The sequence below is a fragment of the Salvia hispanica genome, chromosome 3 (genome assembly GCF_029641045.1).
Source record: "Salvia hispanica isolate PSC_SH4W2 chromosome 3, Shi_PSC_v1, whole genome shotgun sequence".
Lineage (NCBI taxonomy): Eukaryota > Viridiplantae > Streptophyta > Magnoliopsida > Lamiales > Lamiaceae > Salvia > Salvia hispanica.
Window position 1 is genome coordinate 15,043,693 of NC_142694.1, and position 16,436 is coordinate 15,060,128.

The 16,436-nt window shown below is 35.8% G+C and overlaps 1 protein-coding gene across 2 annotated transcripts; it reads right to left on the reverse strand.

Annotated features, from left to right (window-relative positions):
- Positions 1-2,894: 2,894 nt before the first annotated feature.
- Positions 2,895-16,325, reverse strand: LOC125214586 (uncharacterized). 2 transcript variants are annotated; one of them, XM_048115675.2, is made up of 27 exons: positions 16,242-16,325; positions 15,848-16,102; positions 15,467-15,526; positions 15,272-15,364; positions 14,547-14,775; positions 13,158-13,264; positions 12,996-13,055; positions 12,182-12,282; positions 11,761-11,855; positions 10,900-10,920; positions 10,702-10,797; positions 10,479-10,599; positions 10,144-10,323; positions 9,817-10,013; positions 8,665-8,933; positions 7,924-8,025; positions 7,671-7,847; positions 7,388-7,576; positions 6,484-6,725; positions 6,258-6,404; positions 5,642-5,882; positions 4,592-4,720; positions 4,376-4,519; positions 3,883-3,933; positions 3,620-3,802; positions 3,429-3,488; positions 2,895-3,116 (listed from the first exon to the last, which is right to left on the reverse strand). In XM_048115675.2, the coding sequence occupies exons 1-27, from the start codon at positions 16,245-16,247 to the stop codon at positions 3,042-3,044; spliced, it is 3,630 nt and encodes a 1,209-aa protein (XP_047971632.2). In that variant the 5' UTR covers positions 16,248-16,325; the 3' UTR covers positions 2,895-3,041. The 2 variants fall into 2 exon arrangements, with proteins under 2 accessions (XP_047971632.2, XP_047971631.2); XM_048115674.2 differs by having other exon boundaries at positions 3,883-3,936.
- Positions 16,326-16,436: the final 111 nt, after the last annotated feature.

Genomic DNA, 16,436 nt, shown 5'->3' on the forward strand with positions numbered 1-16,436 from the left:
TGTTGTTGACATAATAGTTGACATAAATAACGTTTGTTGTTGACATCGTAGTTGACATGAATAATGTTTGTTGTTGACATCGTAGTTGATATGTGAATTATAAGTGTTATTTTTTAGTTGTTGACATTTTAATACGAGTTGTTGACATTCGATATTCTCGGTATTGATATGTGAATTATAAGTGTTATTTGTTAGTTGTTGACATTTTAATGCGAGTTGTTGACATTCGATATTCTCGCTATTGATATGTGAATTATAAGTGTTATTTTCTAAGTTGTTGACATTTTAATGCGAGTTGTTGACGTTCGATATTCATGGTATTGATATGTGAATTATAAGTGTTATTTTTTAGCTGTTGACATATGCAAAGAGAATCTACTTTTGTGGTATATGATTGTTGATAATGCAAATAGATAATAAGTGATTGTTGTGTTCATATGTTGAGCAATAAATGAAGTGTTTGTTTACTGTAAAAATTGAATAGAAATAGCGTGATTGGTGATGGAGAAAGATGTGAAGAGTCATGTTGTGGAAGGTGTGGGAGTTGTGGATGAGATGGAGTTGTGGGTGATGGTGAGAAGGGTTGAGTTTAAGTTGTATTTTATGAAAAATGTTGTTGACATAAATTATATGTAAAACATTGTTGTTGACATAAATTATAAGTAAAACATTGTTATTGACATAAATAATATACGTCGTTGACATGAAAATATTTGTTGTTGACATAATAGTTGACATAAATAAAGTTGTTATTGACATCGTAGTTGACATAAATAAAGTTTGTTGTTGACATTGTAGTTGACATAAATAATGTTTGTTGTTGACATTCGATATTATCGCTATTGATATGTGAATTATAATTGTTATTTGTTAGTTGTTGACATTTTAATACGAGTTGTTGACATTCGATATTCTCGATATTGACATGTGAATAGTAAGTGTTATTTGTTAGTTGTTGACATTTTAATACGAGTTGTTGACATTTGATATTCTCGGTATTGATATGTGAATTGTAAGTGTTATTTTTTAGTTGTTGACATTTTAATACGTGTTGTTGACATTCGATATTCTCGGTATTGATATGTGAATTGTAAGTGTTATTTGTTAGTTGTTGACATTTTAATACGAGTTGTTGACATTCGATATTCTCGGTATTGATATGTGAATTATAAGTGTTATTTTATTGAATGTTGAAGATTTGAAGATTTGAATGTTGAAGATTTGAAGATTTGAAGAGATTTGAAGATTCGAAGATTTGAACATTTGAATGTTGAAGATTTGAATATTTGAATGTTGAAGATTTGTAGATTTGAATGTTGAAGAGATTTGAAGATTCGAAAATTTGAACATTTGAATGTTGAAGATTTGAAGATTTGAAGATATGAAGATTTGAAGATTTGCATGTTGAAGATTTGAAGATGTGAATGTTGAAGATATGAAGATTTGAAGATGTGAAAGTTGAAGATATGAATATTTGAAGATTTGAATGTTGAAGATTTGAAGATTTGAATGTTGAAGCTAGAGTTTTAGAGAGGATTTTAGAAAATGATTTCAAACACAATTTAATGAAAAGACAATTATACCCCCTTGTTGACATAATGTGGTATTTGTTGATATTTTGTTAATCTTGTGGATTAATGACCCATATTGCATCTCATTTCTTAATTTAGCTAAATAATCTCAACCTAACAAGACCCTATATATATATATATATATATATATATACCCTATATAGGGAGATGATCAAAACAAGTATGTGTTTAAATCCAGAAATGCAGCCCAAATCTTGGCCCTAGGATTAGATGATCTAATGGTCAATAATTAACCCAAAACACGAAAGGTCATAATTAAGTAGTTTTAGGTCATATTATAAGATTTGGATTTATGTCATGTTAAGATCATTTTAGGTCATGCTTTGTTAGCATGACCTAAAAATAAACTAACTATGACCTAAAAATGTCTTACGTATGACCGTGTTCTGCATTTCTGTATTTAAATCTGGTCTTCATAGATCAAAACCATATATATATATATATATATATATATATATATATATATATAAAAGTTAAATATTTAGAAAATAACGGTTATTCGGTTCTAACCTTTCGATTCTCGGTTAGAACTGGAACCGAGATTAGCTTAAACTTAATAACCGGAACCGAGCCTTTAATCTTATTTTTTCGGTTCTCGGTTAACCGATAACCGAAAAAATAAGGCTCGGTTCTCGGGTTCTCGGTTAACGAAGAACCAAAAACCGTTTCCCCAAGCCTAATTCAGAAGACAGATTCGATTGCTTCTCCAACTGCATTAATTACTTTTAATCACTACTTTAATACAAATACTCCCAAAAGTTTTTTGTATGTTGTACTATATTATGTAAATACATAAAAATATAAATTTTCATAATTATGACATGTTTTTTCTAAATACAATAACCATATTCTCGCAATTCATATTTCTAGTAATCATTTTCCTAAGAATGATAATCTAAGAATCATAATTTCAATAGTCATAATATTACTAAAATTCATAATCCAAAGAATTTCTTTTCCTAACAACCTTACCTTCTCTGTTTATGTATGGGTGGTGTTTATGTTTCATGATATACACTCCCTTCGTCCCATAAAAATAGAGACAATGTATACGGCACAAAAATTAAGATAAAATTAGTAAAGTAAGAGAGAGGAGGAGAATGATAGTTACAGTAGTAAATAAAATGCATATATTTTTGTGGGACGGACAAAATAGGAAAGTGCATTTATTTTTATAGGACGGAAGGAATACTATACACCTAATTATAAATGAAAATAGTACTAACAAAAGTCGCCTCTTTTAAGGTGCGGTGCCGTTTATGTGTTTCAAAATATTTCCTATTAATAAATTTGAACTCAGACTGCAAATAAAATTTTGTGTCAATTCAATTTCAAGTGATTCTCCTGTCAGAAATGTATTAACGAAATCATACAGAATTAATGAGGTGTTACATTAAGAATTCTACAAGCCTACAACAAAACAAAATAGTACAAGCCATCCATGCTCCATCAAGATGGAGTGACGTACAGCACCGGGACAAGCCCAGCCAGTTTTCCATCCCTCCCTGGTCGTTTCTTCTTGACCTGTGCAGAAGCTTCGGAGTTAGCAAACTACACGAGCTGTTAAAAATCACGAATCACATTTACGAGCAGGCCAACGATGAAAAAACAGTTCTGCTAATGGAGAAAAAGGTTCCTAGTTAATGTCAAAGATAACAGAAGTTGAACAATAAAGTTTTACTGGTGTAGTGAGTAATCTGATTTAACCTTAGATAGATGAAGTAAAAGAGTTACTACTACAGCTCGTAAACTAGTTTAGCTCAGTGGAAGGAAGGCACTGTTTATGTTACTGATAGAGTCACAATGTGTGTACATTTATATGCTCATTATACTTACATAATACCAGCCATCTACTTCATCCTCAATCTCTAGATCTTCACCAGCAGTAAGGCTTAGCTGCAGATATTAGAAAGCATGAGGTTATCCACATGTGAAATTACAGCTATAACATTAAAGCAGTTGCAATGTAGATTTAAGCATAACTTAGCTTCTGCAATTAGCCAGCTGAATATGTTAATGTAACTCACCTCATCGTCGCCACCAGCAGTGAAGTCATAGAGTGCTGTCCCGAACTGTGGATTCCCAGAAGATGGCCGTCCATCACTAAAACTTTGAGACCCGGACCCAGACCCTGAGCCAGCTAAGGGATTCTCAAATGACTCGAATCTTTGATGATCAGGTGATGAATAAGGTGGAGGTTCTTCTCTTATCTGAAAAAAGTTTCACATCAAACTACCCTTTCTTCTTAACAATTATAATGTGGGATAAAAAGGAAGTTCAAGTATCTAACCGGGGAACCAGGACTCTCATATGCACCATATCTACTTGCACTTGGCTTTTCCTGCTTGCAACTCAAAAGTGTTCATTAATGTATATAATCACTTTTGGATGTGTAGACAAGATATACACAAACCCCAATTTTTGCACCAACCAACCGCTATACTCTAAGCCTTCAAACTAGAGGTTATAGGTCTTTTCCGAACAGGTCAAACATATACATATGGATAATTGTTAAATTTCTTGAATATAAAAAAAAGGTCCCATTTGTAGATTTGATAACTTATACATAAAGGTATAGTGGAGACAAAATCTAAAGAATGGTATGAGCAGAATATATTGAGAATGAGTTTAATAATGTTGGAGATGGTCTTATGTCTGATAAAAACCACATGCTACAATATAACTTCAATGAAAGACTAAATTATCATTCAAAAGAAATTCTTTTGGCCATACTATGCTATCAGATGGAAACAAAAGAAGGTTCAGTGAAAATTTATTCATACCTTGGGCTGTGAAGACCCACGAGTAGATGCTTTTGAGCTGAATAATGACGGATAGTTCATTCCTCCAAAGTGGGAGGAAATGGATGTCTCCACAGATCCTATTGAATCTGGGGATGAAGACCCAGATGATCTTGCGTCATATTCCTGCAGATCACAGATATTTAAAAAGCTGTCTACTATGGATATAGATTTCAAAGGATCAGGAGGGGTCCTAACCTCCCTTTCTGTCGTTTCCAATAGAGTCTTGGCCCACATATCATCATAGCTCATAGAAGGTCTGGAAATTATGTTCTCTTCCTCAACATCAGGGGCATCTGTACCAGCACCAGCAAGAAATTCATTGACCTGAAAACCCAGCAAGTAAAAAGTGAATCTCTCAAGTCCAAATAACAAGAAAATTACAGCAATCTGTCAGAGCAAGGAAAGCATAATTCAATCAGAATATTAGCTTGATTGATAAGTTCCCCGGCACCGTTTGACACTTCAAGATAAAAGAGCAGGAGCACGGCATATTAAGATAATTGGTTACAATTTCCTTTATTGGGCGAAACATAATACTCACCATTAAACACTTCAGTACAACAAGAAATTATATTGGGGGTTCTTATGAAGAAACAAAAAGTCCAATAAACGAATCAGAAAGTGCAAGTCGCCTAAAGGATGTGTAGTACTCAAAAAATATCGACATCCTAAGTAAAATTATCCGAAAACCCTATAACTGTCAGCGATTTTAAACATACCGAGCAACTCTAAACTATAGCTATCCAATTATCCCATACCCCTTCTAAGGATTCTTCTTTATCCTCGAACAATGGCCCACTCCAATCTAGCCTCAATAAATAACAAAGGGTTGGGACAATAATCTAACACAATGATTTACCCTTTTTGCATCTAAAGCTGCCAAAATGAGATAGAAATGTGCATTAACGGGAATGGCAGATATCATGGCAAATAATTACATGCGCAAACATCTTTCCGAAAAAACTATATGGTATTCCTAAGTCGTCAATCTAAAAATCCTATAAGTAGATGAGTTTAAATACATCAATCATTTCACTCAATATGTTTATAAACATAAATATACATAAACTACTACTACTATAAAAGTTGTTACCAGTAGCTAAGTGCAGCAACAATCCCAAAGCAGGAAGTGCGCAATTACTAAATATATTGCAGCCAACAAGAAAAATTATTGTCATTCCTTAGCTTGATATTTGTATTCTAAGTACCAACCATGAGATGTTAGACATGCTCATTGATTCTTACCCTGTTCATAGCAGGTGCACCATCATCAGCTAGATTTGCAGCCCAAAAATTAACAAGGTCATCATCAAGTGCATCTGGCTCCGCTGACCTCGTTTTGACAGTTTCATAAATAAGATCAGGAACCCTTGGCTTGGATGTTTCATAAATAAGATCAGAAATCCCTGTAGCAACAGCAGGGTCATTGAAGCCTGTTGATGCGCTTATATTGTGCCGAGTGCGATAGATATCGATCAGCTTGGCACTGTTTCAAAATGTCAGATAAAATAAAATGAAAAGCAGTTAGATTGATTCTTTTAGGAACTGAGATTTTTGTTATCAACATCTACAATGACCAGAAAAACGGTTATGTACACTGAAGGACAATGGTTCCATGGGGGCATACATTTTGTAAGAAATTACTAACTCCAACAAAATTGCATACATGCAGTAGGATTTGTTAGTTGATACTTTGTTGATTGGATATTAAAATTACTCTTCTTGGTTTCCTGTTATCTAATTGTTACTGCTTTACTCTAAACCCTCTTTTTTCCAGAAATGAAGTCTCCATATCATCACTCAGGTGGCAATTAGAATCCAATATCATCAGCTAAGAGGTAAAGCAGATGAGACAAAGTACCTTGTTGGGCCTAAAGGGAGATATTTTGCTCTTGGAACATAGCAAAAAAGCGAGACGAGATCTAACAGCCTCTCATGAGTCTCATACAGCTTCTTAAGTTCCTCGTCTGTCCATTCTTTCTTTGCATTGTCATGATTGCGCATCTCTCTAACATTCAAGGGCAAAACAAAATTGAGAAGCACATCAAGAAAGTTAAAACTGGGAGATAATAGAAAGTATTCCTTACTTTATCAGTTCATCTTGAGCACTATACATTTCATCAAGGACTTTAAGCATAGGACTTATTAAAGATCCAAGGCCAGTACCACTTGCTCCCTGATCTTCACCATTACTGGTATGCATGTCTGAAAACTGAGATTGTACACCACCTTGAGCCAAAGTATGCAAAAATTCATAGATCTGGAGCCTATAAGGCTCACCAGATCTGATTGCCATAGTTGTAAGAGCCTGAGCAGCAACAATGCGAATCTGGCATGCACACATAGAAACCCATGTTAGCATTCCCTTCTTTGGATAATTTTTTTATACAGTCAAGTCGACCTAAAAAACTATTGCTTCTTTTCAAGACAAAGAGACCACTGTAACTCTGAAACAATAAACCCTTACAAAACTTTACTCCTTTTGCTAATGAGACCCCCTAAATAGGCAAAGGTAGATCAGAAACAAAAGAAACAACGATATATGATGAAGTGAAGGATACAAATTTGAAAGAAACGTCTTCCGAAATCCTCACTTTATTATTATTGGTCCATCCCTAACAAAGACCTATACTAATTGAACTCTGGATACACTATATAAATGCATACCCAAGGGCTTCTAAAGGTGGATCTGATAGCAATAACAGCATCGCATTCGCACTTATTCAAGCACATTAAGGCTGGAAGGTGGAAAAGAAGGAAGGCATCTATGAGTTTAAGCCCTCATAGGAAAAATGCAACCAGATCATTTTATTACCATGAGAAAGGGTTATAATTTATAGATCTCACAATAAGTGTGGCCTAGATTAATAATTTGTACCTCCAAATTCTGTAAACCAAAAATACGAGATCTTGCAGGAAATATGCTCAAATATCAGCGAGTTTTTCAAGTTCCATCAGGGCAAGGAAGAAATCAAGGAACACGATACAAACCTCCCAGCTTCCACTGAAAGCACACCTTTGAAGACGAGTTAGAGCGCCAGCTAGTGTCGGATTACGTGAGCTTGCAGCAGCAACCATTTTATCTGCATCCAGCATCATCAATGCAGTACCAGGTGGGGTTGCCGACTCCCAAGCATATTCAGAGGCAGCATAATTTGCATTTTCTCCAAGGAACCAAACCTACAAATGATTGAAATGTATCTTAGCATATGGTAAAATTGTCAGTTGGGAAACCTTAATATGCAAAATGTTACTAGTGGAGCATATAACTCACTGCTGCTTGAACTAATCTCTGCAAAGCAAGTGCTGACTTGGGATCAGAGGCAGATACTCTATCAATTGAGGTAAGTCCGGAAACTGAGTCAGGTTGAGGGGGTGGTAAGTCCAGAACTATTGTGACAGCTTCTAGGGCCGTGTGTTTTCCATCAGGTCCAGCTCCAACAAGACAAGTCTAGGAAACATATGCTGTTAGGTAAAAAAAAAAAAAGTTGAGCAATAAGAGTTATGACTGGATCATCTAAGCATACTTTCCACAGTAGTTGAAGAACATCAGCATCTATCTTCCCTGGAACTTTAGTTGCAAATATTCTAGCAATTTCAAGAAGAGTGACTGCCATATCTGGTGTGGCCTGAAAAATACAAATGAGATAGTGGATATGTAAGAACAGGGGCGTAGCCACATGGACCTTTGGTGGGGCATTTGCCCCTCCTCTAAAATTTGTACATGTACTAATATTTCTTCAAATTTGCATGTTTGTTGAAATTTCTTCTTAAATGCCCCTTCTCAATTATTCAATTATTTGCTATACATAATTTTTTGCCCCTCTTCATTTTAATTCCTGGCTCCGCCCCTGTGTAAGAACATAGCATGTTCTTGAAAGATTATAATATTAAGCTTAAGTTGAGAGTGTTAAATGTTTAAAGATGTGTTTCATCAAAACACAGGTAATATATACATAATAGAAGAGCAACCTATTTCCAGGGAAGCAAGAGTCAAAAGACAAGAAGCACTAATTTCTGAAATAAGAGATGAAAATATATGAAACTTAATAAATTCTAGCCACTTCAAAAATGAAAATAAAACTCTCTTTTAGCCTAAAGAAATAAAACTTTTCCAGCCATGATAGACACAATAGTAAGAATTTAATAGAAGAAATGTGGGGTGAAAGGGGGAAGAAGAGGGAAAAGATTAAAATTCATAGAGCCACAAAAGAAAGAGGGGATAATGTCTAGAAATATTAACCATAGTCTCCTTCCATCTTTAGTACCTTGAAACGAGCATGCAGTGTGAGCAATATATCATTTAACAAAGTTGCTGGCCAAGATGGATCTGAGAGCTCAGAAGCAATTATAGATTCCAGTTCATCAAAAGATTCATATGGACTTTGCATCCATATCAGAGCTTTAATCACCATTGCACGTACATATACGCATTCACATGCAACAGTTGTTCGCACGACCTCCATTAGTGAAGCCAACAAACTTGCAATTGTGTCCTTCGAACCAATCCCACTGGATACTGGGGGAACTCTGCGACCTGGCAACAATAGCAGAATAGAAAAACATAATATATTACCAGAGAATATGGAAAATCATAAAGCAAAGTAGTATGGCCATAAATAAAGTTGAAAAGGTTGAATTATATAAATATACAAGCATCCAGGTATAGTTTGCATGGATTATCGAAATGGCAGATGCTTAGAACCAAATGAATAAGCAATACGTTCGAAGAGAGTATCAGATTCCAATCAGGAAAGTGGCACAGTTACTTAAATCAGGTCCACATCATAGAATGACTATTTGACGAAGAACCATTAAACCAATAGAAGGAAAGAATTCGACAATCACACCCCGAGAACACAACCCTAATGGAAAATAAAAAATTAAGCTCAACTCAATGTTCAACAAGAATTAACTTGGTTTCTGCTTCATTTTCCATAGGAGGAACATGGACTCTAGACTGACCAGCGAGAGAGAAGGGTATAATTCTCCAACAGGTGCACTTCATTTCCTTTACTTCTTATCCCTATATTACTCGTATTACTTCCACCCTTTCCTCTTTGGTCCTTCCATACCATTTGCTTCAACACCTCAGCAAAGTGAACAATCCAATAGGGCCTCATGAGTAGTGAAGGACAATCCCCAACCCATAAGACATGCATTTGCGGGGACACTCGATCATGAACAATCAATTGTCTTACATGTTGATTAAAAGTTATAACAACCACCTGGTTTAGCTTATAAGTTATTTAAAAGTTCAAGAATACAACACAAGCATTGTTTGCACCTGTGAAATGGTGGTAAATGGCAGAACTCATGATCATCTAATATAAGTTTCATCCTATGCTAACTAGCTCATGGCTTTTGAGAAGAAATGATGGACATCAAAACAAGGGTAATGCAGGTAACACATGCACTACCTTCTGACGGTGCAGTTGGATTTATATCTGGATCATATGAGTCGTTGTTGTCAGAGAAAGTATTAACTTCAGCTCCTTCATCTATGTCTTGTAGACCTAATGCAAACGCAGCAGCACGACTTTTTCCCATTTCCTGAACAACTCTGCTTGCTGCATGCAATACAGGTCGAGACAAACTCCGGAAAGAACTTTCCAATCTGTAAATAAAAGCAAAAGCACCATGTAATGCTTGAATCTCATATAGATAATTAATGATGATATGTACAAAGAATGTAGACACCTTGCCACATTAAGCAAGCAAATGTATAACAAAAAGAGGAGTATGACCTCCGCATGACAAGTTTGATCAGTGGTTGTGGACGCCTAGTTTTTGCAGATTTATCCTTGGTGGTCTTTGGTGGAGCTGCATCCTTTTCATCAGAAGTCATCTCTCTCATAGAAGGGGTATCTGGAAGTTTGAGAATTTCTCTACTTAATCGATACCATCCCGCAGCTCTTTCCTCAGTCCTGTATTGAATTTTAAAAATAATTGAACTATTAGGAGTATATTGGGAAACTGAGAAATATGTATGCATCAGCTATGTACAAATGCCACCCATCAAAGGTCCAAATAAAAAATTTAAAGACGACAACGCGAAAACTGCAATGGTATTAATGGGTACCTTTCTGAATTATCAAATTTACCCAGGACACAAAGTATAGCTTCAAAACAAACTCTTTCACTGGGATCCAAGAGAAGTTGATAGAGTACAGAATTGAACTGAGACTTGATGTCTGGACGTTCTGCACTCACAAATAATTGGATGTCATCTCTATATAATCTAAGGTTACAGTTCAGAAGTAAAACTGCAACTGCATAGAGAAGGTAAACTCATAAACATGTACCATCCAAAACTCGAGCTCTGGCCACGGTATGACACAACTTAGCAAGTGCAACTCTAGCAAGAACATCATGCAAATGAAGGACATCGTGCAGGGCCCCTGATTTATAGAAACTCTGATGAAGATAATGGTAAAAAAAGAATTCAAGGATAGGTTTCATGCATATCTAAGGGAACAGAAGGTAAAAGATATCGGTCATACCCCCAGGTTGGACATAATTTCCTGCAAATACCAAAAATTACGAAAATTAGATATAATTTAACATATCAAATTCAAATATACGTATACTATATCATCCTAGCAATAAAAGTAGAAGTACAGCAAGCATTAAGATATTAAAAGGTTTCATCCACGTTTTTGTGCTCGCCTTTTGTATCGAACTATACACAAATGAGCCTTTCAAGTTTAATCTCGAGTGAAAAAACAACCATTTGTCTACCATAATTTTAACTTCACAACTCATCGTCCGCACACCGTTTAACAATCTGGTGGACCCTCTACGGGGTCTGCAGTGTCCAGTGACTGCTAAATGAGGCCACAGGTTTTCCGCTAATATGTTGATCACAATCTTTTGTTTTCTCTTAAGAGATATTAAAAAGAAATATGCCCATGCACATGCTGAAAGGGGGACAGGACATACTGGAAGGGGGTAAAGATTTGCTCTACAGCTTAGAACATATGACCACATACAATAAATAGCAGCATTTGGAGGACTCCAAAAGTCTTAAGAAAAACTAAAAACAATGAACCTCTGCTGCATCGACAGGGGTTTTATCCAGCGTTCAGTTTAAAATGGTTTTGCTTCCATAGCTAGCTATATTTTCCAAAATGGGCTCCACAGTTTTTTTATACATTTCTTAAGAACTAAGAAGAATAAGACATGCAGTTAGCAAATTGAGATACTCCAATATATATAGAACAATGAGTTGTGATACGAAAATGTGTAAAAATGCCCATCACAAGAATATCTTATCACCAAGTAAACACCAATTGATATGCATGTTATGAACAAAATCTAAAACGAGATACTGAGAAACTTCAAAGTTCAAAGCAGAACATTACCTAATGCCATCGCGACTGCATATGGATCTTTTGAAGCTAATTCAGATAGAATTTCCAGGGAATGTCTCACAGCTACTGGATCAGAGAACAAAACACTGCAATGTCATTCCAAATAGTAGGGTCTTAGATGATTTAAAAATGAAGATTAATGGATAGATGGTGGTTATAAATAGAGTAAGATTGGTAATAAAATAGAGTAAACTAATTGGATGCAGAAACTAACTGATATCTTTAAGGGTGTCTTTGTAAGTAACAAAATATAACGAAGGTCCAAAAAGTTTCTCATAATATCGAATATTATTAACCAGGATTGGGATTAAGATTAAATACAAACAAGCAGCCTAGTACAGAAAGACCATTGCACATTTGCACTCCAGACATCCTTAGTAAGTAAAGCATCAATTAAAGACAGTAAGCTAACCCTTGTGCAGCCCGGTGGAGAAATGCAGGATTTCCTGGATCCAGAGGGAGTCTTCTCAAAGCACTTATGGCTGCATATTGCAAATTGCTTCGGATGACCGACTGATGAATTACCAACCAAAAGAAAGATGAAAGTGATTGACCATTTACTTTAAACAGTCCCAAAAACACAGAAAAGCTTAATAAGTCAGTTTTAGTAAGATCAATCCACCTATATAGATGAAGTCAAAGAGCCAGTTAGTCAATGACAAACCACCCAAAGTTCCTTGAATTAAACATACATTTAATAAGAAAAAGGAAAAAGTAATGTTAAGCGTGGAAGCACTTAAATATCAAGAAAGCATACATCAATTAAACTAAAAACCTCAAGGACTACGATTGTGAATTCTTATAACTAGCTGCCAACATCCAGGTGGATAGATGATAAAGATCATAATAATTTATTTTCAACTAAAACTGAACGACATTATAGGCTGTAGGGGTGTGAAAAATCCTAAAAAGGTCAATTATCAATTCTTCTGCACCATCTCTCAAGGTATAAATATATGAACAGTATATACAGCTTGCAGCTGGCACAATAAGTTATGATTGGTTTGGATGCAAATAATAAAGTTAATAACTCAAACCAAGAACACTAAGTATATCATATCAAAATAAAAGATGGAGTTAGCCCTGAGATTTGTAGTCAATTGGATGTCTCAGATTCAGATGTAAGTTTTAACATTTAAGATACGTTTAAGGCGGAATCAGAAGCAAGAAAATCAAGAAGTTAGAGAAAAACAGGAAAACAAGAAGTCAGTAACTACAGTCATTACCTCCTTATCACCTCCCTTTATTCCAAATATCCCCTTCTTTCGCTTCTGAGGTTCACCAACCTGGCAATCAGAAACTTCTATTTGAGTATTCAGAAGTAGGTATACAGTTTTTCGTCCCAGATAAGAGATAGGTACTAGGTAGAAAGTTAAAACTAAACGAACCTTTTCCAAAATGCAGAACACTATCTCATACAACTTGGATAGGATTTCTGAGTTGCTTGAAGGAGCATAAGTAAGAGCCTTCAGTGCTTGCAGCCTCCGTGGATGAACTTTAAGAGAACATAAACAAATAAATTGCAGATCTTCAGTTTCAGGTATTACATAAAACTTTGTCTAGGCAGCACTTTTCATGAATTACAACTAACACACACCAGCACCAGTAATTTCAAGTGAAACTTGAAGATCTGAATATTTGATTTATAAATATGAAACTTTACAGCCACCCCAAACCCCATGCAAGCCAGAGGTACAATAATATTGAAAAACAAGTGATATGTTGAAAGTTTATTCACACCTATTCCTATTCCGCGTTTTCCTACTCTTACCAACATTTGCAGTTCCATGTTTTCACCGTGGGTGAATGGAAAAATTAACTCCACAGAATGTACCTTTCAACCATACCCCCCCCCCCCCCCCCAACACACACACACACAAAAATTATCGTTACAATGCTCCATGGATTGTCCTGACCCTAGAACACCTATAAAGCAGTTCCATAATCACCACCAAAGTAACAAGATCATAACCGGCGTCTTGTGGCCAAATAGTAAACTTCTTATCGATCTCTCCAAAACCCAGCATAGACCAGAATCAATCCACATTGAATTATATTTATTAAAAAGTTGGTTCAAATAATATTTGCATATAAGCTAGTTAGACTTACACCAGGATATCTATCAAAATATACAGTATCCACCTCATATCTACTGGGGCTAATTGCTTTGTGAAATTTGGAAAAGACATTACATTTGAATTTATTCATTATTCCCTTATCTCTCAAGTCTATTTGATCTTGGAGATTAAGTCAAGAAACATTTTAGAAGATGTAACAATGAGAAGCTAGGTCTGTACTAGATGAGAATCAAGTGGCAGACCAAGATGCTTCGCCAGGTTAAAGTACTACCTCTAGTGGTTTAATATGGAAGTGCGGTCACATGTATAGGAAATTCAAAATTAAAAACAAAGCACCACAATGAGGAGCAGAGATTCATGAATGATGCTCAAAGATTAACAACCCAATGTGAAGGTCAGCCAACAGAACAGCTGAATAACAAATAAGTATGCAAGAATTAAATGGCTTTTCACAAAAGGTAACAAGACTGCAAACTTTTATGCTATGAAGGATTAGAAAAGTGATGGTCATTTTCTAATAAGGATGCTCCAAAACACCAGACTTGTAAAGAATATAAACCCTAAATTTTATTTATAATTTAAAATGTTCTTTTTTAAATATTTTCAATATTAATAAAAAAAATACAATTCAAGAAAAGAAAGCTGTAAACGAGATGGATAATAACTTGTTAAATTATGTAAGAAAGAGTCATTACTCACATTCAACTTCTTCATTTAAAGCTTCTGAAGTTAATCGCTCAACTACTCGAGGAACAACATCAGCTCTTGTCACACCTCCAACTGCATCAATGTCAGCTAAAGCATCCCAATTCGGTGTAGGTATCCCACCACCAGGGCTTAAACCTTGCGAACCAGAATCTGATAGAATTCTTGCCAGGTAATAGTAAACATACCGCAGCACAGTCCTATCCTCACATTGCTGGTCCAGCTAGATTTCAGAATAAACAAAAAGATACAATCACTTTTCATTCTTAGAAAACAATATTGACCATTATAAGTAACTTGGATACCGAGAAATGTGCGTCACAACATGATCATATGGATGAATCAGCAAAATTCGCAATATTCCAGTTTTTTATGACTGTTGCTCGTCCTAGATTTTTTCTTGTCTGATTAGGATTTATCTGTTCACTATTAGTGGATGTACTCTTCAGTAGTTAATGATCTGGATGTATACAATGTAAAAAATGATCTCATGATTTGATACCACAGCCCAAGATAGAAGTCGAATTCTTACACAGCAAGCAAACCAAATGTTACATCTATTAACAAAACTTAAGAAATGAATTTTGGGTCGCTGAACTTGATAGCAAAGAATATCAAATAGCTAAAATTAAAGCTCTAGGTTTTCTTTAGACAAGCATCTAGGTCTTATGGATTGGGGGAAAAATAGCAGTAGAAAATTCTCCGTGGAAAACTCATACCATTAAAAGTGACGGTGCCAAAGACGGGTCCACAGAGTTGTAGACAGCAAGCTTTGGAAATACATGGTGCACCAATTGCCTCTGTGAGTTTTTCTACGAATATACACCAAGAAAGTGGAAATCAGGAGATAAACTTATTTAACACCATAAAAACATACAATAAATAAATAGAGATAAAAGCAAATGGAATAATACTTGATCAGATGAGGCTGCTAGCTCATGAATACTCCTTGCAAGTTGGGCATAAGACACTGGCTGTTACAACCAGATAAAAGCATCAAGCAGTAAAAAAGTTGCAGCATTACATACTACATTTGCATGTCATAACAGCAGTGTGCAAGTTATGAACAGAAATTGAGTTCTGCACACCATTGACGCAAAAGAAACCTAAGCTTCGATTCCATTCGAATGAAGAACCAACAAAAACATACATAAAAGAAATGCAGTAACAATTCAAGGTAGATCAAAAGACCACAGAATGATTCATCAAAAAAACGACCTCAGGCGAATCAAATCCTAGCTCATTTCACCGCATATCTCAACTTGCAAGTACGATAGAAACACAAAATCGGAGACCTTTTTCTTTTGTCTTTGGGGCATAATGTTGGCGCGAACTGGATTGAAAGCAGCCTTGGCAGCAGAGATGGTGTCACTCTGGATCTGCATTAATGTCCCCTTCTTAGACCTCCGCTCCGCCACATGCGGCACCGGCGCGCCAGCTGGCGCCGGGGAATCGACGGGCGGCGGCGCCGTAGTCGACGCCGCCGGTGAGGGCTTCGACGGCGAACCGTCCGAGGTTATGAGATCCATGAGCGTCGTGCCCGATGACTCCTGTAAAAAGTGGAAATGACGAATTAAACAGCATTGATTTCCCTCACTGAATCAAGCGCGCAAAAATGAAACGGCAATTCTAAATTTGGAAGTAGATGATTGAGCAAAGAGAGAGGGAAACGAGATCTTTGAGACCAACCGCCATGGACAAATCTCGGCGAAGTAGCAGGAAGAATCGGTTGAGTGGTTTGTGCAGTGATCGGATCCTGCTCTATTACATTAGCTACAGCAGCAACTATTCTTCAACATATTTAACTTCTTCATTTTTTACAGTTTATCTTCACGGTAAATTGGAGAAGTTAAAAAAATGTTTAATTTAGACTGCTTGATAAAT

Bases quoted from the DNA above. Each gene is read 5' to 3' on its own strand.
- LOC125214586 (XM_048115674.2), bottom strand. The intron at 7,848-7,923 runs GTATGCTTAGAT...TATGTTTCCTAG, and splicing joins TTCTTCAACTACTGTGGAAA to ACTTGTCTTGTTGGAGCTGG. The intron at 7,577-7,670 runs GTGAGTTATATG...AATCATTTGTAG, and splicing joins AGAGATTAGTTCAAGCAGCA to GTTTGGTTCCTTGGAGAAAA.